Raw genomic sequence first — 21,962 nt, forward strand, 5'->3', positions numbered from 1 at the left:
GTGGCCACTGAGACAGGGTGGTGTGTGGGCCAGGGGACTGGGGAGGGGAGGGCATGTGTATGCGTTGGGTTGTGTCTGCTTGTGTGTGCCAGGGTTACCCAGTATGTCTTTCCACATGTACATGCCTGTGAGGGTCTGGGGGCCCTCAGGATCTCCGGGAGGAAGGGCCTGGAGCCTGATTCCCCCCACCGACATCCCTTCCAGTGGTCCTCTAATCTTTGCTGGTGTCTCTGCAGGGGCGAGGCCCACCCTTTCCAAGAGCAACCTTTCCCATCTGCACTCACCTTTGACTGTTAGAAAGTTCTTCCCTGGCCAGGCAAGGTGGCTCACACCTGTAATCCTAGCACTTTGGGAGGCTGAGATGGGCAGATCACCTGAGGTCAGGAGTTCAAGACTACCCTGGCAAACATGGTGAAACACTGACTCTACTAAAAATACAAAAAAAAGTAGCTGGGTGTGGTGGCATGCACCTGTAATCCCATCTACTGGGGAGACCAAGGCATGAGAATCACTTGAGCCTGGGAGGTAGAGGTTGCAGTGAGCCAAGATCACACCACTGTACTCCAGTCTGGATGACAGAGCGAGACCCTGGCTTAAAAAAAAAAGGAAGAGAAAGTTAGTTCTTTCCTTGGGCCAGCAGGCATGGTTGCTGATACCTATGATCCCAGCATTTTGGGAGGCTGAGGCTGGAGGATTGCTTAGGCCAGGAGTTTGAGACCACACTGGGTAACATAGCAAGACCCTATCTCTACAGAATATTTTTTTACATTTCATTTATTTATTTATTTAGAGACAGAGTCTCACTCTCATCTAGGCTGGAGTGCAGTGGCGTGATCTTGGCTCATTGCAACCTCCACCTCTCGGGTTCAAGTGATTCTTGCACTTCAGCACTCCCAGTAGCTGGGATTACAGGCATGTGCTACCACACCTGGCTAATTTTTGTTGTTTTAGTAGAGACAGGATTTCACCATGTTGGCCAGGCTGGTCTCGAACGCCTGGTCTCACGTGATCTGCCTGCTTCAGCTTTCCAAAGTGCTGGGATTACAAGCATTAGCCACTGTGCCTGGCAAATTTTTTCTTTTTTTGAGACAGTCTCATTCTGTTGCCAGGCTTGAGTACAGTAGTGTGATCTCGGCTCACTGCAACCTCCACCTCCCAGGTTCAAGCGATTCTCCTGCCTCAGCCTCCTGAGTAGCTGGGACTACAGGTGCGCGCCACCATGCCTAGCTGATTTTTAAATTTTTAGTAGAGACGAGGTTTCACCATGTTAGCTAGGATGGTCTCAATGTTGTGACCTCGTGATCCACCCAGCTCGGCCTCCCAAAGTGCTGGGATTACAGACGTGAACCACTGAGACCGGCCAAATTTTTTTTAATTAGCCAGGTCTGGTGTTGTGAGCCTCTAGTCCCAGCTGCTCGGGAGGCTGAGGAGGGAAGATCTCTTGAGCCCAGGAATTTGAGCTGCAGTGAGCTATGATCATATCACTGCACTACAGCCTGAGGGACAGAGACCCTATCTCTAAAGAAACAAAGAACATTCTATGGCTCCCACCTTGTAGTTTTGGCCCATGAGGCCACATGGAAGTCCTTGCATTGATCTGGGCCTCTCCTCTGGGGTAAGCATTGTCCCCATTAGGCCTTCTCTCTTGCCATACAGTGTCTCATCAGTCCTGGGCATCTGGGTGCTTCTCTGATGGAGTCCCCATACGTCCAAATGTGTGAATGTGGCAGTGAGTGTGTGTGAGCCTCCTGGGCACTCCAGCTCACCCTGGCTCTCTGTCTCCCCCATGTCAGATGACAGTGCTGCAGCTCCCAAAACCCCCTGGGGCATCCATATCATCAAGAAAAATAAAAAGGCCGCCCCAAGGGCGTTTGGGGTCAGGCTGGAGGAGTGTCAGCCAGCCACGGAGAACCAGGTGGGTCTCTGCCACATGCCAGAACAGGCATGGCAGGGGGGACACCGAGGCACAGAGGGTCAGCAGTAAGGGACATGGAACCAGCTCTCCACCTCATTGTACAAACACAGCTGGGAAAATAGCCCAGAGAGGAGAAGGCCCCCGCCTGCCCTGGGCCTTCCAGGGAGGGAGCATCAGGGCCAAGGCCACGCCCAGTTCCTCTCAGACCATGGCGAGGCTTTGGTATCATTTCTAGCTCCCAGACTGGAGGCAGCAAGGGCCTTGTGTTCCCCGAAAGGTTCCTGGCAGCAGCTCTGGGCCTTGCACTGTCCCCATCTTGGCCTCCCTTGCTTCTCTGGCCCCTGTCCCCCTAACACCCCTGCCCTGTGTCCCCAGCGTGTCCCCTTAATCGTGGCTGCGTGCTGTCGCATTGTGGAGGCTCGAGGGCTGGAATCCACAGGCATTTACCGAGTGCCTGGCAATAATGCAGTGGTGTCCAGCCTGCAGGAGCAGCTCAACCGAGGGCCTGGGGACATCAACATGCAGGATGAGGTGGGTGAAGCTGGGGGGGTCTGTGGAAGGGGGGCCGAGGTGGTGTGCGGGTGGCGCTCTGCTTGGAGAGTTCTGCGGCCTGTTGTGTTGCATGCATGCTGCCCTGTGACATGCCTGGCATTGGTCCAGTACACCAGAATGGGCAGGATGCAACCTGCCCTTGGGCCACCCTGGGGATGGGCATCACCCCAGGCTGAAGTGGAACAAGTAAGTGCAGTCATGGCTGGGGAGCTCTGAGGCAGAGGCCCAGAGGACAGACGGAGGTTTTGTCTAAGTGTTTAGGATGAGTAGAGTTTACTACAAGCCGGTGAAAGCCAGGTAAGGCCGTTCCTGGCAACAGAATGGCCTGTGCAATGGAGTGAATGTTTTCTGCTGTGGTTTGCTCTGTTGCGTTCCCTCCTTCTCTTCCTCCTCTTCCTAATCCTTTTTTTTTTTTTGAGACAGAGTCTTGCTCTATTGCCCAATTGGAGTGCAGTGATGTGATCTTGGCTCACTGCAACCTCCACCTCCCGGGTTCAAGCAATGTTCTTGTCTCAGCCTCCAAGTAGCTGGGATTACAGGTGTGCAGCACCATACCCAACTAAGTTTTGTATTTTTAGTAGAGATGGGGTTTCACCCTCTTTGCCAGGATGGTCTCGATCTCTTGACCTCGTGATCCGCCCGCCTCGGCCTCCCAAAGTGCTGGGATTACAGGTGTGAGCCACTGCACTTGATCTCTCCCTAATCCTTTAACAATGTAAAAACCATATTGAGCTCAAGGGCTATCCAAAGGCAGGCTGTGGCTGGATTTTGCCTACAGACTGTGCGTGGTTTGCAGACCACTGGCTTAGAGAAAGGGGAATGTTGGGTGTTTTCTAGAATGGCCAGCAATTTGGGTGGCTGCAGCATGGAGAGAGTGGCTGCTCAGGTGAGACGAGACCAGCTTGTGAAGGGATTTGCAGCCACGCTTAAGTGTTTCCAGCAGGGCCTGTGATTCTCAAATGCTGTTCCCCAGAGTCTTAGGGTTCCCCAGAGGGGCCTTGGGAGGCCAGGGGCAGGTCAGGACCCTCTGTCCTTGCTAGGACAACCCTGCTTTGCCCTGTCTGTTGTACTGGGTTTTCCTGTACAATTTTATTTGCCCAAAGGGGCCCTGATAAAAAAGATATTTTGGAAACCATGAACGTGGGCAGTGATGTCCCATGAGTCACACACGTGAAGCCTCATGAAATACATGAGTCTTCCTGTCCTTGGGGAATGGGGAGATGAGACAAGTGTGTGAGAAATTGTGGACAAGAGAAAAAGCTCTCTCATCAGGGACCACACTGTGATGAGGAAGGAGAGGGTGCTCAGGCTGGAGCAGGTGGCAGCTCCCGGGTTTGAGTATCTGAGGAAAGAATAGGAGGGGGCAGGTGGACCAGAAGGCCGTGGAGTGAGATGATGGCATTTTTCATAACCTGGCGGGGGGGGGGGCGGTTTGAGGGTTAGTGCAGAGAGTGGATCCGCCTCCTGGGCTTGGAGGTAGGGAGGGTGAGACCCCGGGGGACAGAGAGGGAGTTTGATGGCTTCACTGAAGCCTTCAACCTTGATCTGATGGACAGTAGGGAGCTTTTGATGGTTCTTAAGCTGGGGAGGCATTGTGAGAGCGCAGTTCAAGAGTGATGCTCCTGCTCATGCCCGATGGATAGGAATGGGGAGGGCAGAAGTCTGAGGAGAAGGCACTGATCTATGGAAACACTAAGGGTCGGAGGATTTGGTGGTCCCAGAGGAATGGGGAGGAGGGGAGCAACCCTAAGAGTTGGCCACCTGAGACGGGGAAGGAGGGGCGAGGAAGAGGTGCACATTTGAGCTGGGGCTGGTGGTATCTCCCCTGGCAGAAACCAGAGAGTAGCATGAGAGGTGGACCGGAGGGGCCGTCTCAGGGAGTGGCTCCATTGGATTTGGGGTGTGGAAAGTCTGCTGCATGAGGCCATAAACAGGCATAGACTGAGCACGGACTAGAGAGTGGCATGGGTCCTGCTGTGGCTTGGGCATGGAATGACTGAAGGCGGGCAGCAGAACAGCAGGGGCCATGCTCAGTGTGGGGCAGAAGGAGAAGGCCGCCATCGAGGCTGGGTGAGGGCAGGTGCTTGACTCTGGAGGGGCCAAGAAGCCCTGGCTGGGGCCTTGGGCTTGGCAGCTGGGAGATGAGACGGGCCTACACCTGAGGGCCAGGAGGTAATGGGGTCGGGTGGGCAGGAGCTGCACTGGGTGTGCGTGGGTGTGTGGTCAGCTTGGCCTCAGCCAGGGACGGATGGGGGCCTGGCAGGTGTATTGGGTGTGTCATTTTGTCTTAGATATCATTGCGTCATTTGCTGTTGGGGCATGCTGGGAGTCAGTGTGGTGGGGGACGAATCTAATCCCCCATGAGCCTAGGGGGAGGGTATTGTTTGTGGGATTGTCTGACATTAAGCTGTGGATCCATTGTAATGAGTATGTGTGCGGCTGCGTTGTGTCTCTTTGTTGGGAGTATTAGGTCGCTTTCTGGGCCTGAGTTATTTGGAGCCATTCCCAGCAAGGTGGCTGTGCCTGCCTTGGCGGCAGTGTGTGGTGATGGTGCCACCTGGTGGACAGAATGGACCAGAACGAACCCAGCCGTTCGTTCTTGTACTTAACCATTTGTTTTAGACCAGGGTTTCTCAACCTCAATGGGCATTTGGGGAAGAGCAGTTATTCACCGTGTGGGGTTGCCCTGTACGTTGGAGGAAATGTGGCATCATCCCTGGTCTCTATCCACTAGATGCAAGTGGCACCTCCCAGTTGGGAAAATCAGAATGGCTCCAGACATTGTTAAATGTCCTCTGGGGGTGGAGTGGGGCTCTGGAGGACAAAATTGCCTCCTTCTGTCAGAACTACTCATTTAGGCCACGGAAGTACCAGGTTAACTGTCCTAACTAGGTGATAGGGAAGTGAGACAGATGGGATCCCGGCTCCTCCTGGAGCTTACAGTCCTGCAGGGAGACAGGCATGAACACAGACACAAAAGCAGGAAATAATGACAAACAGGATTAAGCGCCACAAAAGAAACAAAGTCAGGGCTGGGGTACAGGTGGTGGGTAGTGGTGAAGATGGCTGCTTTAGCTGTTGGGTCAGAGAAGGCCTCTCTGAAGAGCAACTTTTAGACGGGATGAAGAACCAGTCTTGTGGAGGTGGGGAGGAACGTTCTAGCTGAGGGAACCAGCATGTGCAGAGGGCCTGAGAAAGGAAGGCGCTGGCACCAATGGCTGCTGGATCACAGATAATTTACCTGCGCCCAGTGGAGGAGGCAGCTGTCACTCAGTGTGTCCCGCAGTGCCTGGCCTAAAGAAGGTTCCTGGGACTTTCTGTGGATGGGCAGGCGTTGGAGCCTGGGGCAGGGAGGATCTGGGTCCAAGTGTGAACATGGGCACAGGACCTCGCTGGGGACTCAGTTCTGCTGCCACCACCCTGATGAGCAGAGAGCTTGGTCTAAGTGGGTCCGAGAAGGCCTGGTGGGCTTGATTGGGCTCTGGGGTGATCACAGAGACATAGACATCAGGCTAGGCCTGCCTGTGGCCTGACATCTGCTCTCCCCTGCAGCGCTGGCAAGACCTCAATGTCATCAGCAGCCTGCTGAAGTCCTTCTTCCGAAAGCTGCCCGAGCCTCTCTTCACTGATGGTGAGTAGGAGGTGGAAGTGGGGGCGGGGAGGGGATGCCACTCTGCTGCACCCTGACCACGACTTTTTTATTTGGTTTGTTGATTTTACTTTTTTTCTTTTTTTGAGACAGTCTTGCTCTGTTGCCCAGGCTGGAGTGAAGTGGTGCAATCACAGCTCATTGCAGCCTCAACTCCTGGGCCCAAGCAATCTTCCCACCTTAGCCTCCTGAGTAGCTGGGACAACAGGTGCACACCACCACACCCAGCTAATTAAAAAATATATGTGTGTGTGTATATATATATATTATTATTATTTTTTAAAGAAATTGGGGGTCTCTCACTATGTTGCCCAGACTGATCTTGAACTCCTGGGCTCAAGCAATCCTGCCTGTTCTAGCCTCCCAAAATGCTGGGATTACAGGAATGAGCCACCACCCATTTTTTTTAAACACAAAAGCTTGTAAGAAAAACAAAACGTAGATTGTACAGTTGTGAGTAAAGAAAACAGCACAGGACCCTGTGACTCTCCCACTCCCTTTCAAGGGAGGCTGCAGGTAGCACTTTCTGAGGGTTTACTGTGTGCCAAGCACAACTCCCTACAGCAAGTTCCCTCTACAGATGGGGCAGCTGAAGCTCAGAGAGGTTAAATGCCTTGCCCAAGGCCACACAGGCTGCCTGTGGCAGAGCCAGGATTCTGCCTCAGGTGTTGGGCTCCAGAGCTAAGCTCTTGGCCGCTTGCTGAGCTGCTTATTCACAACCTGTTGTGTTTCTCTTCTGGCCCTCTTATGCATGGCAGAGATACACACATGCATACGCAGGGTTTGGAGTTGGGTGGGTTCAGGGATGTCCTAGCAGATGTTTAACATCTGTCTCTAGGGGAGAAAAGCCCTAATGTCTCGAGTTTTCCAGCTTCCATGTTGTAAATACTCCCATCATGGCTTATTCAAGCCACCAACATGATGTCACCAACATGGAATTGGTTAGAGATGCCCACAGTTGCTCTCAGGAGCCGGTGTGAGCAGACTCCAGCACACCGCTGGTTGAGTTGTTTTTAACAAAAGCAGAGATGTAATTCTGAGGTTCATTCCTGTCAGTGCAGAGAGCTCTACCTCATTCTTCTTTTAAATCAGCCATATAGAATTTCATGGTTTGAATAGACTATAATTTCTTTAAGTACTCCTCTATTGATGGATATTTGGGTTGTCTTCAAATGTTTGCTATTATATAACCTGTTCCAATGGCTTTCCTTGAATCAGTCCTTGCACACCTGGATCTGTGCTCTCTGGGGAGATTCTTAGATGTGGAATTGCTCCTTCAAAGTCCCGGTGAACCTTTTTGAGTGCTAATGTCAATTGCACTCCAAGAAAGAGGCCCTGGTTTAGACCTCCACTAATAATGTAATGCCTGTAATCCCAGCTACTTGGGAGGCTGAGGCAGGAGAATGGCTTGAACCTGGGAGGCAGAGGTTGCAGTGAGCCGAGATTGTGCCATTGCACTCCAGCCTGGGCAACAAGAGCAAGACTCCTTCTCAAAAAAAAAAAAAAAAAGCAAGAGTTTGTCTGCCCACATACCCATGAGCATTGGATATTATTACTATTATTATTTTAAGGCTGTGCGCAGTGGCTCACACCTGTAATCCCAGCACTTTGGGAGGCTGAGGTGGGTGGATCACCTGAGGTCGGGAGTTCAAGACCAGCCTGACCAATATGGTGAAACCCCATCTCTAATAAAAATACAAAAATTGGCTGGGTGTGGTGGTGTGCACCTGTAGTCCCCACTACTAGGGAGGCTGAGACAGGAGAGTTGCTTGAACCTGGGAGGCAGAGGTTGCAGTGAGCCAAGATCACGCCACTGTACTCCAGCCTGTGTGACAGAGCAAGACTCCGTCTCAAAAAATAAATAATAAAAATAAAAATAAAATAACAATTATTATTATTTGACACAGAGTCTCACTCTTACTCAGGCTGGAGTGCAGTGGCATGATCATGGCTGACTGCAGCCTTGACCTCCTGGGTTCAAGTAATCGTCCCACCCAGCTTAAGTAGTTGGGACTACAGGTTTGCACCACCACACCCAGCTAATTAAAAATTTTTTTTTTTTTGGTAGAGGCAGGGTCTCACTGTGTGGCTCAGGCTGGTCTTCAACTGCTGGTCTAAAGCGATCCTCCCGCGTCAGCCTCCCAAAGTGCTGGGATTGATTATAGGTGTGAGCTGCCTCACCTAGGCAGCATTGAATATTCTTAATATTTTAAACTTTTGCTAATCAGATAAGGGAAATGGTATCTCATTATTGTTTTTATTTTCATTGCCCTCATTACTAGGGAGATTAAATCATTTTTTATTCGCGTATTGGCTGTTTCTATTTTCTCTGTCATGGCTTGAGGAGACCATTTGTCCATTTTTCTGTTGGGTTGTCTTTTTCTCATGCTGATTTGTGGGAGACAAGCTCTTTGTGTATTATACATGTTAACCCTTTGTTAGTTTTTGCAAATATTTGCTCTGGCCTGCCATTTGCTTTATCACTTTGCAATGTAGAAACTAAAAGCAGGCTGGTCTGATGGTAGTGGGTTATCAGAACTTATTAACATTGGTGTCACTAAAGTTGGTATACAAGCCCTCACTGCTAAATTTGACTGGCTTTACAAAAAAATAGAAACTAAAAGCAGGCTGGACGTGGTGGCTCACGCCTATGATCCCAGCACTTTGGGAGGCCAAGGCGGGCGGATCGCCAGAGGTCAAGAGATCGAGACCATCCTGGTCAACATGGTGAAACCCCGTCTCTACTAAAAATACAAAAATTAGCTGGGCATGATGGTGGGCACCTGTAATCCCAGCTACTCAGGAGGTTGAAGCAGGAGAATTGCTCGAACCTGGGGGACAGAGGTTGCCGTGAGCTGAGATCAAGCCATTGCACTCCAGCCTGGCGACAGAGTGAGACGACTCCTCAAAAAAAGAAAAGAAAAAGAAACTGAAAACAATTTTTTTTTGGATGGAGTTTTGCTCTCGTTACCCAGACTGGAGTGCAATGGCATGATCTCGGCTCACCGCAACCTCCACCTTCTGGGTTCAAGCAGTTCTCCTGCCTCAGCCTCACGAGTAGCTGGGATTACAGGCACGTGCCACCATGTCCAGCTAATTTTTGTATTTTTAGTAGAGACGGGGTTTCACCTCGTTGACCAGGATGGTCTCGATCTCTTGACCTCGTGATCCACCCACCTTGGCCTCCCAAAGTGCTGGGATTATAGGTGTAAACCACCGCACCTGGCCGATTTTTTTTTTTTTTTTGAGACAGAGTTTTACTCTTGTCACCCTGGCTGGAGTGCAATGGCATGATCTCAGCTCACTACAACCTCTGCCTCACAGGTTCAAGTGATGCTCCTGCCTCAGCCTCCTGAGTAGCTGGGATTACAAGTGCCCACCATCATGCCCAGCTAATTTTTGTATTTTTGGTAGACAGGTTTTGCCATGTTGGCCAGGCTGGTCTCTAACTCCTGACTTTGGTTGATCCACCCACCTCAGCCTCCCAAAGTGCTGGGGTTACAGGTGTGAGCCACTGTGCCTGGCCTAACAATTTTTTATTTTATTTACTTTTTGGACTGAGTCTCACTCTGTCACCCAGGCTGGAGTGCAGTGGTGCAGTCTCCAATCACTGCAACCCCTGCCTTCTGGGTTCAAGCCATTCTTCTGCCTTAGCCTCCCAAGTGGCTGAGATTACAGGTGCCCACTACCACGCCCAGCTAGTTTTTGTATTTTTAGTAAAGACAGTGTTTTAGCCAAATTGGCCAGGCTGGTCTTGAACTCCTGACCTCAAGTGATCAGTGCGCCTCAGCCTTCCAAAGTGCTGGGTTTACAGATGTGAGCCACCACACCTGGCCAAAAACAATTGTTTAAATTGTGACCCAAAGCTGTTCATCTTTCCTTTCTGCATCTCATGTTAAGAATGTCCTTAGAATTATAAAAATATTTTTTTATTTTTTCCCCAATGCTTTTATAATTTTCACATTTGGCTCTACCATATGATTAAATTTGTGTGTTGTGAGCTAGAAATAATCCTCCCCCAGATGGTAGCCATTTGTCCCGGGGACATCTGTTGGGGCCCCCATCCTTCCCCCATTGGAAGTGCTGTCTTTATCATATAGTAAACATCCACACGGCCCCTTTGACCCCCCTTCTAGCCTTAACATTGCTGTGCCTTTTCTGCTCCACCAGCCGGCGTCAGCTGTGCCCTCCTTTCCGGATGTTTCCGTCTCTGGTGGGGCAGATCTTCGCGAGTCACTCTTTCTTTAAAACTATTCCTGGCTGTCTTTGTGCATTAGCTCATCCAGATGAATGTCAGAATAGGCTTATCATGGTCCATGTTTTAAAGGTCCCCATGGACTTGTTCTGAAGAGAGTTGGGGGAGTTCTTGGCAGGGGGTGTCTGAGGCCCCTCCTCCTCTCCAGGTGCCCTTCTCTTCTGACCTGTTGAACCTTGCTGTCCATGTCCTGGAGACAGGGGGCGGGGCAGGGACCTCTTTTCTGGGATCAGCTTGCAGCTCAGAGCTTATTGCTTCCCAAATGAACACACCTGGGCTACCTTGGGTCAGGTGCACGCCCGAATGCAGCTGTGGTGGGTTTGGTCACAGACACAAAACACAGCCCTCCCAGCAGGCCCTTGGCCCGGAAGTCCACCCAGAGAACAGACGAAGGCACTGCCCCCACCTCTCTAAAGAGTGTCCGCTGTGTTCTAGACAAATACAACGACTTCATCGAGGCCAACCGCATTGAGGATGCACGGGAGCGGATGAGGACGCTGAGGAAGCTGGTAAGGAGTGAGAGGTGCTGCTAGGCCCGAGGTGGGTCAGCTGCCTGCGCACCTCTGTCCCAGGAAGCTGGAGGCCGGTGTCGCCGATGACCCCTGTGGCTTTGCAGGAGCCCTGCTCCGCTCAGGGCTTCAGTTTCCCCATCTACACAAGAGAACGGGCAGTGAGAGAGTGAATTCCAGACTCCCTGAGGCATGGTAGTGGGAGCACTTTCGGGCATGGTGTGACGGGGACAGGGGGAGGTCCTCACAGCCTGGCCCCCTGCCCTCTTGTCTCCCGCTCAGATCCGGGATCTCCCAGCACACTACTACGAAACACTCAAATTCCTTGTGGGCCATCTCAAGACCATCGCTGACCACTCTGAGAAAAACAAGGTGGGTAGGGGCCCGAATGGAGCCTCGGGGAGGCAAGCACAGGACTTACTGTGTGGGGGCCCTCGGCACTCACTGAGCTCCTGCAGGTCCAGGTGTGACTACTCAGGCCCCTCTAGGCATGCCTTCCTCCTATGACTGCTCCATCCCCCTCCTTCCCCGCCGCCCCCGACATCTCCTGAGTTTGAGGGCTTTCCAGAGGCAGGGAACCCTGGCCACCCCATATCCTATGCATTGCCATCCTCTGACTCCGCACCAGTCCCTCAAATTGCATTGTCCTCATCAGACCCCTTATACCTTCTGGTTCTGCAGTGGGAAAAATGAGGGGAGCAATAGGACTTTTTGTTTTTTTTTTTGAGATGAGGTCTCGCTCTGCCACCCAGGCTGGAGTGTCATGGCGAGTTCTCTGCTCATTGCAACCTTCGCCCACCAGGTTCAAGTGATTCTCCTGCCTCAGCCTCCTGAATAGCTGGGATTACAGACACCTGGAAATGATTGGATTTTTTTTTTTCCTCAGGCCTAAAATAACTCCTGGGATCTCTAACATGTTTCCTATTGCAGAGTCTCCCACTGCTGGCATTGACCACTCAGGGCTGCCCTGTACAGGTGTACAGGTTGGGCACTGCTCATGGCTGCTGGGCCTGGGGATGAATGGGGCTGAAATCTGGCCTGTGCTCGACTTATCTAGCATCTCCACACCCATACAAGGAGGTGTCCACCCTCTCAGCTGGGGATGGATCAGGATGTAGTTGGGGACAGAGGCCTCAGGGGCCCAGAGTGAGGGAGGACTGAGTTCAGGGTGCTCGCCGTGACCTGCTTTCCCTGCTGTCCAGATGGAACCCCGGAACCTGGCCCTAGTCTTTGGTCCGACATTGGTGAGGACGTCTGAGGACAACATGACAGACATGGTGACCCACATGCCTGACCGCTACAAGATCGTGGAAACACTGATCCAGCATGTAAGCCTCTGTTCTGGAGAGTGCCCGGCAGCGCCTGGAGCCTGGGCCGGGTTCCTCTGAGCCCCTCACTTCTCAGTGTGGCAGGGTGTGCCTCAGGAAGGGCTCAGCAGCTTTAGAGCATGAGGCTGGGGTGGTATGTGCCCCCCCCCAAATCCACGGGCTGCATTTCAAGGCAAGACAGGAATGGATCCCGGAATCCCTACTGTCCTGGGATGTTGGGTCCCCTGAGGGAGAGTCGAGAGGCCCCCGAGTGTCCAAGATGCCTGGGGAGAGGCAGGGGAGGAGAAAGGGCAGGGAAGGTGCTGTTGGTGGAGGGCAGAATGGGCAGCCTCAGAAGGTGTCCCCCCTGGAGATGCGTCCTGGCAGACATGAGCAGACAGGGGCCAAGGTCTGGCCTGGGCATCAGGCTCTAGTGAATTTCCCTGTTGGCCCCACGAGGTTTCAGGGAGGTAGTGGTGCATCCACGGTAACGAGGGGCAGGTGGGGCAGGACACAGGGATCCAGCAGCAGTGCTTGGCATGTATCGGGCTGGTCACCTCCCTTCCCATGGCTTCCTAGATGCTAACAGCCCTGGTCCTGCAGGTTCTTGTTACTGTGCATGGGCGGAGGAGAACCCAGAGTGGCCAGCAGAGGGCGCAGGAGGCTTTGGTCTTCCAGAGCCCAACCCTGAGGCAGCACCACCGCCTTCTGGGGCCGGCACGGATGTAGATTTTCCATTTCCAATTCTTGTTAACAACCCACAAAGAATGGGAACAGACCCCTCCTGCCAGGGGAAATAAGACTGGCAGCTGGTCAGAGGAAGGGAAACCTCACCCCCAAACCTCATAGACACTTTAGGGAAGGAAAGCTGGGCCATGTCACCCCAGAGGTGACATTTTACAGAGGGGGAAACGGGCTCAGAAAGGCAAAGCGACTTGATTATGGTCACACAGCTAATAAGCAGCAGCCCAGGATTTCAAGCCAGGTCTGTCTGACCAAAGCCTCCCCGCACCAACCCAAAGGACAGACTCCTGGGTCCCTCTTTGAGCTGGCTTGGGAGGGAGAGAGGGGGCCGGGGCAATAGGTAAGGTGGTGGGTGGCCGAGCCGTGCTAACGGCCTTGCCTGCCCGTCTCTCTCCTTCACTGCATGGTCAGGGCTTTGAGCCCCAGGAGGGAGGATCACAGCCTGCTGCATCCTGACACTGGGAACACCACTCCAGAGCTGTCTGGGAGGCCAGGGCTGCCCTGCAGCGTCGGGGATCCTGATGAGGCCTTGGGAAAACTTACTCCCCAGGGCACCAGGGAGCCCCAGAGCCACCCATGAGGGTGTGCTTTGTGGGCAGCAGCAGGGAAGAATGGGCATCTGGCCCTGTGCTCCTGGAGGAGCCACTAGAAGCCCAAGACCTGAGGTCAGCTGAGGTGTCAGGAACTGCAGTCTTCAGGGAAGGAGGCCAAAGCCCCAAGGGGGAGTCCCTGCCCTGGGCAGGGTGGAGAAGGTGGAGTTTGTCTCAGTTGGCACTGACACTAGTGCCTGGCACGTGGTGGACACTTAGTGTTTGTGGAGTAAATAAATGAATGAATGGGGCCAGGCACGGTGGCTCACACCTGTAATTCCAGCACTTTGGGAGGCTGAGGTGGGTGGGTCACCCAAGGTCAGGAGTTCGAGACCAGCCTGACCAACATGGAGAAACCCCATCTACTAAAAATACAAAATTAGCCAGGCATGGTGGCACATGGCTGTAATCCCAGCTACTCGGGAGGCTGAGGCAGGAGAATCGCTTGAACCTGGGAGGCAGAGGTTGTGGTGAGCCGAGATTGTGCCATATTGCACTTCAGCCTGGGCAACAAGAGGGAAACTCCATCTCAAAAAAATAAAAAAGAAAAAAGAGTGAATTGCTAATTGAGGTTGTGAAAGGCTGCGCTTTTCTTTTTCTTTTTCTTTTCTTTCTTTCTGCCTTTCTTTTTTTGACAGAATCTCTCTGTGGCCCAGGCTGGAGTGCAGTAGCACAAATATGGCTCACTTCAGCCTTGTCCTCCCAGGCTCAGGTGATCCTATCATCTCACATCTCAGCCTCCTGAGTAGCTGGGACTAAAGATGCATGCCACCACGCCACCTGGCTAATGTTTGTATTTTTTGTAGAGATGAGGTCTCACTATGTTGCTAGGTCTGGTCTTGAACTCCTGGACTCAAGCGATCCTTCCATCTTGGTCTCCCAAAGTGCTGGAATTACAGGTGTGAGCCACCTCGCCTGGCCAAGCTGGGCTTTTCAATTCAGTCATTCCTGAGAACTGAGCTGGTGGCCTTCCCTTCTTTGCTGTTTTGGTATTTGGACATAATCAGCCCTGGATGATTGTCGAGGGAATGAGCCACCCACTCTGAGCCCTGAAAGCCTGCCCACCCAAGCATCTAGCCCAGAGTCTCCATAGCCAGGGCAGTGCTGTCACTTGCGGCAGCCAGACCAGTCTTGAGGTCGGAAAGAGGGTGGCAGCTGAGGGGTAAAGAGGAATGGTGGCTTGCCCGGGGCCACACGGCAAAATAATGGCAGAGCGGAGAGGAGAGCAACTCAGGTGTTCACCTCCCCATGTGCAAGTTTTACGAAGCCAAATGGAACCCAAACAAAGATCACCCCAGGGCATTCGCTCAGGGACTCACTCAGCACATGCGGTGATATATAATATTTCTCTTTATTTTATTTTATTTTTATTTATTTTTTTTAAAGATGAGGTTTCACCATGATGGCCAGGCTGGTCTAGAACTCCTGACCTCAGGTGATCCATCCACCTCGGCCTCCCAAAGTGCTAGGATTACATGCGTGAGCCACGGCGCCTGGCTGTCTAATGTTTCTCAGCCTCAGCACTAGTGACCTCCTCAGCCAGATAAGTCTTTATCATGGGAGGCTGTTCTGCATATTATAGGACATTGAGCAGCATCGTTGGCTGCCACCTGTTAGATGCTGGGAATAGCACCCTAGTTGTCACCATCGGAAACATCTCTAGACGTTGGCAAATGCCCCCTGGGGTGGGGGAGGGGGTTGAGGTCAGTGGCTCTGGAGCCAGCCTGCTCCTATGTGCTGTGTGGCCCTGGACAAGTTCTTTACCTGCTGTGCCTCAGTCTCCTCATCTGTTCAGTGGAGATGACAATACTGCTTTCCTCCCAGGGACGTGGTCCTTATTTCATCTTCGTCGTGGTCCTTATTTCCATGCAGAGACAGATCACCATGCTAGGAACATAGAGATGAATGGGAGCCTGCTGAATATTGCCAGTAAAAGCAGTATCTCTTCGTGCTCTGGGCTATGCCCAAGGAAGCCCCACCGAAGGACCCTCCCCTGCCCTGTGTGCAGGGAGTGCTTGAACTGTCTTAGAAGACCACAGTGAGAACTCAGCCAGGCAGAGCCAGGAGAAAGGGCATCCCAGGCGGAGAACAGCATGTGCAGAAGCAGGGTGGCAGGAACTAGTAGCCTCTTACAGTGGATCTTCTCGAGGATTCCTCTCGAGAGCTGTTGGCCACCCAGATGCTTCCTGTAGATGCCTGCTTGCAGAGTACTTCTGGGTACCCTCCAACCTGAGTTAAAGGCGGGCTTCTTTGGGCCAATCCTCAGGCTCCCTTTGGTCAGCCTTTCTCTGGAAGCCGCACCTTTGAATGAGAGCTCGCATTTATTATACACGAGTGATGTGTTGCACTCAGTGTTTTCCATACAGTATTTCTTCGTAATTTCCCCCACAGGCCTGGAAGGAGGTACTCACATCATGCCCATTTTAGAAATAAGGAAATAGCCTTACAGAGGGAAAGTAACTTGGCTAAGGTGAACTTGAACCAAGATGACTGACTCCAGAGCTTCCATTTTTCTTTTTTTTTTTTTCTAGTTTTTTTTTTTTTTTGAGACAGTTTATCACCTAAGCTGGGCTCAAGCGATCCTCCCACCTCAGCACCCCCAAGTAGCTGGGATTATGGGCGTGCTCCATGCCCAGCTAATTTTTGTATTTTTAGAAGAGACGGGGTTTCACCATGTTGGCCAGCTGGTCTTGAACTCCTGACCTCAGGTGATCCACCTGACTCAGCCTCCCAAAGTGCTGGGACTGCAGCTGTGAGCCCCTGCGCCCAGCCAGAGCTTGTGTTTTTCTTATCTTCTTTTGTTCTTTTCTGTCTCTATCTTGTTTCCCTTCTGGCCTTCCTGTGCTGTTTGAGTTAATTGCATGTCAGATCATGATTAATAATAACTGAGGCTTATGATGAATGCTCAGGCAAGTCCGCTTGTTTCCCTCCGTCATTTTGGACCGGCTCTGCTCTCCCCAGCCCCAGGCACCCGCTGTAATAGCCTAACGTGTCCTTCCAGGCCACCTTCCGATTATTGTGAATACATGGCTATCCTTAAATGTATATAATATTTTTTTTGTGTGTGTTCTTTTTTAAAGACAGGGTTTTTCCATGTTGGTCAGGCTGGTCTCAAACTCCTGACCTCAGATGATCTACCCGCCTCAGCCTCCCAAAGTACTGATATTGCACCCACTGCACCCAGCCTTTCTTTGTGTGTTTTAAGTCTACATGAATGGGACTGTAAATTGCCTATTCCCATTCTTTCACAGGTGTTGAGGGAAGTAAGGGGTAATTTTCGTAAATTTTTTTTTTTTTAAGATGGAGTTTCACTCTTGTTGCCCAGGCTGGAGTGCAGTGGTGTGACCTTGACTCACTGCAACCTCTGTCTCCGGGTTCAAGCGGTTCTCCTGCTTCAGCCTCCCTAGTAGCTGGGATTACAGGTGCATGCCCCCATGCCCAGCTAATTTTTGTATTATTTTTGAGACAGAGTCGCTCTTGTTGCCCAGGCTGGAGTGCAGTGGCACAACCTTGGCTCACTGCAACCTCTGCCTCCCAAGTTGAAGCGATTCTCCTGCCTCAGCTTCCCAAGTAGCTGGGATTACAGGTGTGTGCCACCACACCTGACTAACTTTAGTATTTTCAGTAGAGATGGAGTTTTACCATGTTGGCCAGGCTGGTCTTGAACTCCTGACCTCAGGTGATCCACCTGCCTCGGCCTCCCAAAATGCTGGGATTACAGGTGTGAGCCACTGCGCCCGGCCTGTCACTATCAATTTCTAATGCTTATCAGTTTCTGTGTCTTCCTTCTACCACATCTAAAAGCCAAAACTGGTGGGGTGCAGTGGCTCATGCTTGTAATCCCAAAATCTACCAAAAAAAAAATTTTTTTTTAAATCAGCTGTGTGAGGTGGCACACGCCTGTAGTTCCAGCTATTCAGGAGGCTGAGGTGGGAGAGTCTCTTGAGCCCAGGAGTTAAAGGGTGCAGTGAACTAGGATCATGCCACCGCATTCCAGCCTGGATAACAGCAAGAGACCCTGTCTCAAAAATAAACAAATAAATAGAATAAAAGCCAAAGTGCCTTACTTACTTCTTGGAGCTTGCTCCGAAGTTCATCTCTTTACTTGCTCAAGTACTCAAGAGAGTCTTTGTGTAGTAAAGTTTCTGATGTCTCACTATAGCTTGATTTCAAAGCCGGTGCAGTAGTTCACGCCTGTAATCTCAGCTCTTCAGGAGGCGGAGGTGGGCAGATCACTGGAGGTCAGGAGTTCAAGACCAGCCTGGCCAACATGGCAAAACCCCATCTCTACTAAAAATACAAAGATTAACCAGGCATGGTGGCGTGCACCTGTAATCCCAGCTACTTGGGAGGCTGAAGTTGCAGAATCGCTTGAACACAGGAGGCAGAGGTTGCAGTGAGCTGAGATCACGCCATGGCACTCCAGCCTGGGTGACAGAGTGAGATTCCCTCAAACAAAACAAAACAAGAATAGCTTTATTTCACACTCAAATGAGAGTTTAGCAGGGTATAAAATTCTATTAAAAAAAAATTCTAGTTTCTTTCAACACATTGAAACTGTTACTTTCTTGTCTTCTTGTTCCTTGGTGCTGTAGGTTCCAAGTACCTGTGATATGTGTTCATTTATAAGCAATCTGGATTTTTTTCCTAGAAAACTTAGAATTTTGGCTGGGCACAGTGGCTCACACCTGTAATCCTAGCACTTTGGGAGGCCGAGGTGGGTGGATCACCTGAGGTAGGAGTTCAAGACCAGCCTGACCATCATGGTGAAACCCCATCTTAAAAAAAAAGAACAAAAACTTAGAATTTTACCTTCAGGCTGGGCACAGTGGCTCATGCCTATAATCCCAGCACTTTGGGAGGCTGAGGCGGGTGGATCACGAGGTCAAGAGATCAAGACCTGGTCAACATGGTGAAACCCCATCTCTACTAAAAATACAAAAAGCTGGGCATGGTGGCGCATGCCTGTAATTCCAGCTACTCGGGAGGCTGAGGCAGGAGAATTGCCTGAACCCAGGAGGCAGAGGTTGTGGTGAGCCGAGATCGCACCATTGCACTCCAGCCTGGGTAACGAGCGCAACTCTGTCTCAAAAAAAAAGAATTTTACCTTCAAGATTCTCGAATTTCACAAGATATATTAAAGTGTTGCGGGGGGTCCTTATTTTCTCTCGTCTGGCCTTTATGAGAAAGCTCTCGACTCCTGCCCCTCAGGAAACCTCCAACACCTGTCTCCTGGCATTTTCCTTTTCTGGGCTGGTACATGACACCCCTGTTGTCAGTGTGGCACCCATGTGTGGCAGGTGGCATGGGGCACACTTGGTTGTCACAGCCATGGATGTGGCCAGCACTGAGGGTACTCTGCCCCCCTGCTCGCCTTGGGGGGGGCACCATACGGCTGTGCCTAGGACAGTGTTTAGAGAAAAGCAAGTAAAAAGCGAAGCTCTCCCTGAGCCCACCTCCCATCTGAGGAGGCCCCTTCCATTCCAGGCCCAGTTTCCTCCTGCATTGGGGTCCCACCTTTTCCCTCCCCCAGGGTTTTATATAGTCTGTGGAGTCAGGTTCCCTCCGAGCCCTCTCTCAAGCCCCACCAGCCTGGGGTTTGTTGAGAGAGGAGCACCCCTTGCCGCTGCGTGGGTCCTCTGGAGGGAGCAGGTGGAGGAGCCTTTTCTTTCCCACACGGATTTCATCCCTCCCTTTTGTCTCCTCTGCAGTCAGACTGGTTCTTCAGTGATGAAGAGGACAAGGGAGAGAGAGTAAGTGATGCCGTGGGCTGGGCTAGCGTGGGCCCCAGTCCTTGGGGGCAGGGTGGGCAGTGGGACTCAGGCCAGGGAAGGTGCCTGTCCTTGGGGGTTCCCCAGTCGGATGGAAGAAACACCCTCTCCTTAGGAGCCCCAAGTCTGATAGGGAGGCACAGAGCTTGCCTTCAGGAGGTCCCAGTCTAATTTGAGAGATACAGGGCTTGCTCAGAGGGAACCCAGTTCAGGAGTAAAGGCAGCTCCAGCCTCTGGGCTACTGGGAAGGACATAGGTTGGAGGGGCTCTAGTCTGGTGGTGGGGGACACAGCCCCTGCCCCCAGCTGAAGGGGCTGCTCTGGCCTTCTTGGTTCCGAGGTGTTGAGGAATGCACAAAACCGTCTCATAGGGGACGTGTAGGAACCATCCTTAAGAGTGCCTGGCTGGTAAGGGGGATGGTCCCTGCCCCGGTGAGCCAGGTTTGATGGAGGAGACACGGGCCCTGTCATCAGGGCACCCCCCTCTTCGGGGTTGGCAGCCTAGCATCCGAGGGCATGCCAGCTGACCCCTCCTCCTGTTCACAGACCCCTGTGGGCGACAAGGAGCCTCAGGCAGTGCCCAACATTGAGTACCTCCTGCCCAACATTGGCAGGACAGTGCCCCCTGGTGACCCAGGGTCAGGTGAGCACAGGGGCCTGGGTGTGGGGAGGCGGAAGGGTGGGCACTGTGTTCCTGAGGGTCCCAGATGTCTGGCCAGATGCCCAGCTTCCCTGTGCCACCCCAGTGGGGCCCTCCTTTGCCTGCCACCATGGAGACGGGGCTGTTGGGGGCCTGCTCCCTCCTTGGGGAAGTCCGGCTCGCACCGTGCTGCCTCTGGTCTGCACAGGTGCCCGCCCATGCCGGGTCGGAGCTTTGCTCACCCTCTCTCACTGGTTTCTTTCCTCAGCCTTTAATTTCCCATGGGCTGGCTGTGTCCTGGGCATGTTCCTCTTGATAATTTTTCTTCCTTTTCTCCTTGCACCCCTGCCTCTCCCTCCTCCTCTCCCTCACTCTCCTTCCATCCCCTCCTCCTATTCTCCCCTCTCCTCCTCCAGCGGACCTGTTGGAGATTTAAAGGGTACAGTGCAGTGTTGCGGCCTCGGTCACTAACAGTGGCGGGTGATTATAAGAAGGCTGGGTGGGCACAGAGGCAGGCAGAATACCCCAGGCTGTGAGGACCCCACCCTGACATGCCAGTTACCCCTGCTTGCTAACTACTTGCCCCAGCAGCCCATACCCCTCCCATCCTAAAGCCCCTTCTCACTGGTCCCAGGGCCCTCCCCATCGCCTGGACACCTGGGCATCAGATTGCTGCCCTCCCACAGTGCCACAGACCCTGTGGCCTCTCTGTGCCAAGCCTTACCACTGCTGGTGATCCTGACAGGGACCCAGTCTCCCTGGAGACCAGCGATGACACGCCCAGAAGCTTCTCTTATCTCTAACTCCTGCCTCAGTCACCCCAATGGGCTGCCTCTTCCTGCTTAAGAAACTAGGGCTTTCAGTCCTGTTTGCAGGGCCTCTGGCCCTCTCATGGCAGAGGACAGATGATTGTGCTCAGAGACAGATGAGTGGCCACTCCCTTTATGGCTGCAGCCACTGACTCCTCCCCCACTATGGTTGTCCCACCCTTTAGTATTTCTGTTGTCTCTGACAGGCACACACTAGGGAGACCAGGAGCTCCCTAGTCTCCAGAGGTAGGCTCAGGAGGGGCCAGAAGATGTGGGGATGGCCCGGCAGAGAGGGGCCCCATGTCTCTTCTAATCACCCGCCACCCCCGCCTGCCCCGTATGTCGTGTGTGGTTGCCCATCTTGCTTTTCTCACATTGTGCAGGGGGAGGGGTCTGGAGAGGGGGCATCTAACTTGCCTGCCCGAGAGTGTGGATTAACCGCACCTGCCCACTATCCTTTGGGACCCCAGGAAGCCCTTGGACCAACCTGCTTCCTCTCTAGTCTTGGAGAGGACCTGCCAGGACATGTTTCTGGTTCCTTCTCCACCCCAGTGATATTAAGGGAGGGAGACCCAAGCCCCTTAGAAGTAATGATTTTAGTTTCCTTCATAGCTCTGGTTATAACTGGGGAGTCTGCCCATGAGGGTCCCCAGGAGAAGAGGCAGGGTGACCCCTCGTCCGGAGGGGTCTAATCACCAGCCCACTCCACCTCCTGCATCCCACCCACTCCATTTCTGCCGTTTTATCCATTATTCACGTGGCTCCTCCTCTTTCTCGTGTGCTGGGGGGTAGATATAGGGCAACCTCTGTGCACTGTATGGTCACCATTTCTCCAGAGCATCTGTGACTTGCTGTGTTTCACTGTGGTGGTTTCCATGGACTGCATCTGATATTTGGCATTTTCTCTCTAGTGCTTCAGAGTAACAGGGACGGGACAAGACAGGAGGGGAAAGGGAGAGGAACCAGGCTCAAAGACAATGCCCCCTTGCCCTTAGCCATCTATAAATGTGGGGCCAGTGGCTGGCAGCCTGATGTCACTTCCTGCCTCCAGAGGAAGTGGCAATTAACATCACTTTCTGCTCCATCCCTCTTCCTTAGAAAGTGACATCAGAAGTCCATCATAGTCTTAGGGCCTGGGGAGATCTCATGTTTCAGAATTCCCTGGTTTCTGAAGCCTTTGAGGTAGGGAATTGTATGCATAAGATTCAGCTTTCTTTTTCCC

The 21,962-nt window shown here is 52.4% G+C and overlaps 1 protein-coding gene across 11 annotated transcripts in view; it reads left to right on the forward strand.

Moving 5' to 3' along the window:
- The window catches only part of ARHGAP23 (Rho GTPase activating protein 23), a 101,029-nt gene that overhangs the window by 67,845 nt on the left and 11,222 nt on the right, over positions 1 to 21,962 (forward strand). For 9 of the 11 annotated variants that reach the window (XM_078374275.1, XM_078374278.1, XM_035301393.3 and 6 more), the window contains 8 exons: positions 1,794 to 1,915; positions 2,291 to 2,446; positions 6,020 to 6,098; positions 10,807 to 10,880; positions 11,163 to 11,252; positions 12,083 to 12,208; positions 19,233 to 19,274; positions 19,838 to 19,934. In XM_078374275.1, coding sequence (XP_078230401.1) covers positions 1,794 to 1,915; positions 2,291 to 2,446; positions 6,020 to 6,098; positions 10,807 to 10,880; positions 11,163 to 11,252; positions 12,083 to 12,208; positions 19,233 to 19,274; positions 19,838 to 19,934 — 786 coding nt within the window. Of the gene's footprint in view, positions 1 to 1,793; positions 1,916 to 2,290; positions 2,447 to 6,019; positions 6,099 to 10,806; positions 10,881 to 11,162; positions 11,253 to 12,082; positions 12,209 to 19,232; positions 19,275 to 19,837; positions 19,935 to 20,347; positions 20,371 to 21,962 lie in introns of all 11 variants that reach the window. The other 2 variants (XM_078374281.1, XM_078374282.1) reach the window with 1 other exon arrangement.

Source organism: Callithrix jacchus, chromosome 5, assembly GCF_049354715.1.
Source record: "Callithrix jacchus isolate 240 chromosome 5, calJac240_pri, whole genome shotgun sequence".
Lineage (NCBI taxonomy): Eukaryota > Metazoa > Chordata > Mammalia > Primates > Cebidae > Callithrix > Callithrix jacchus.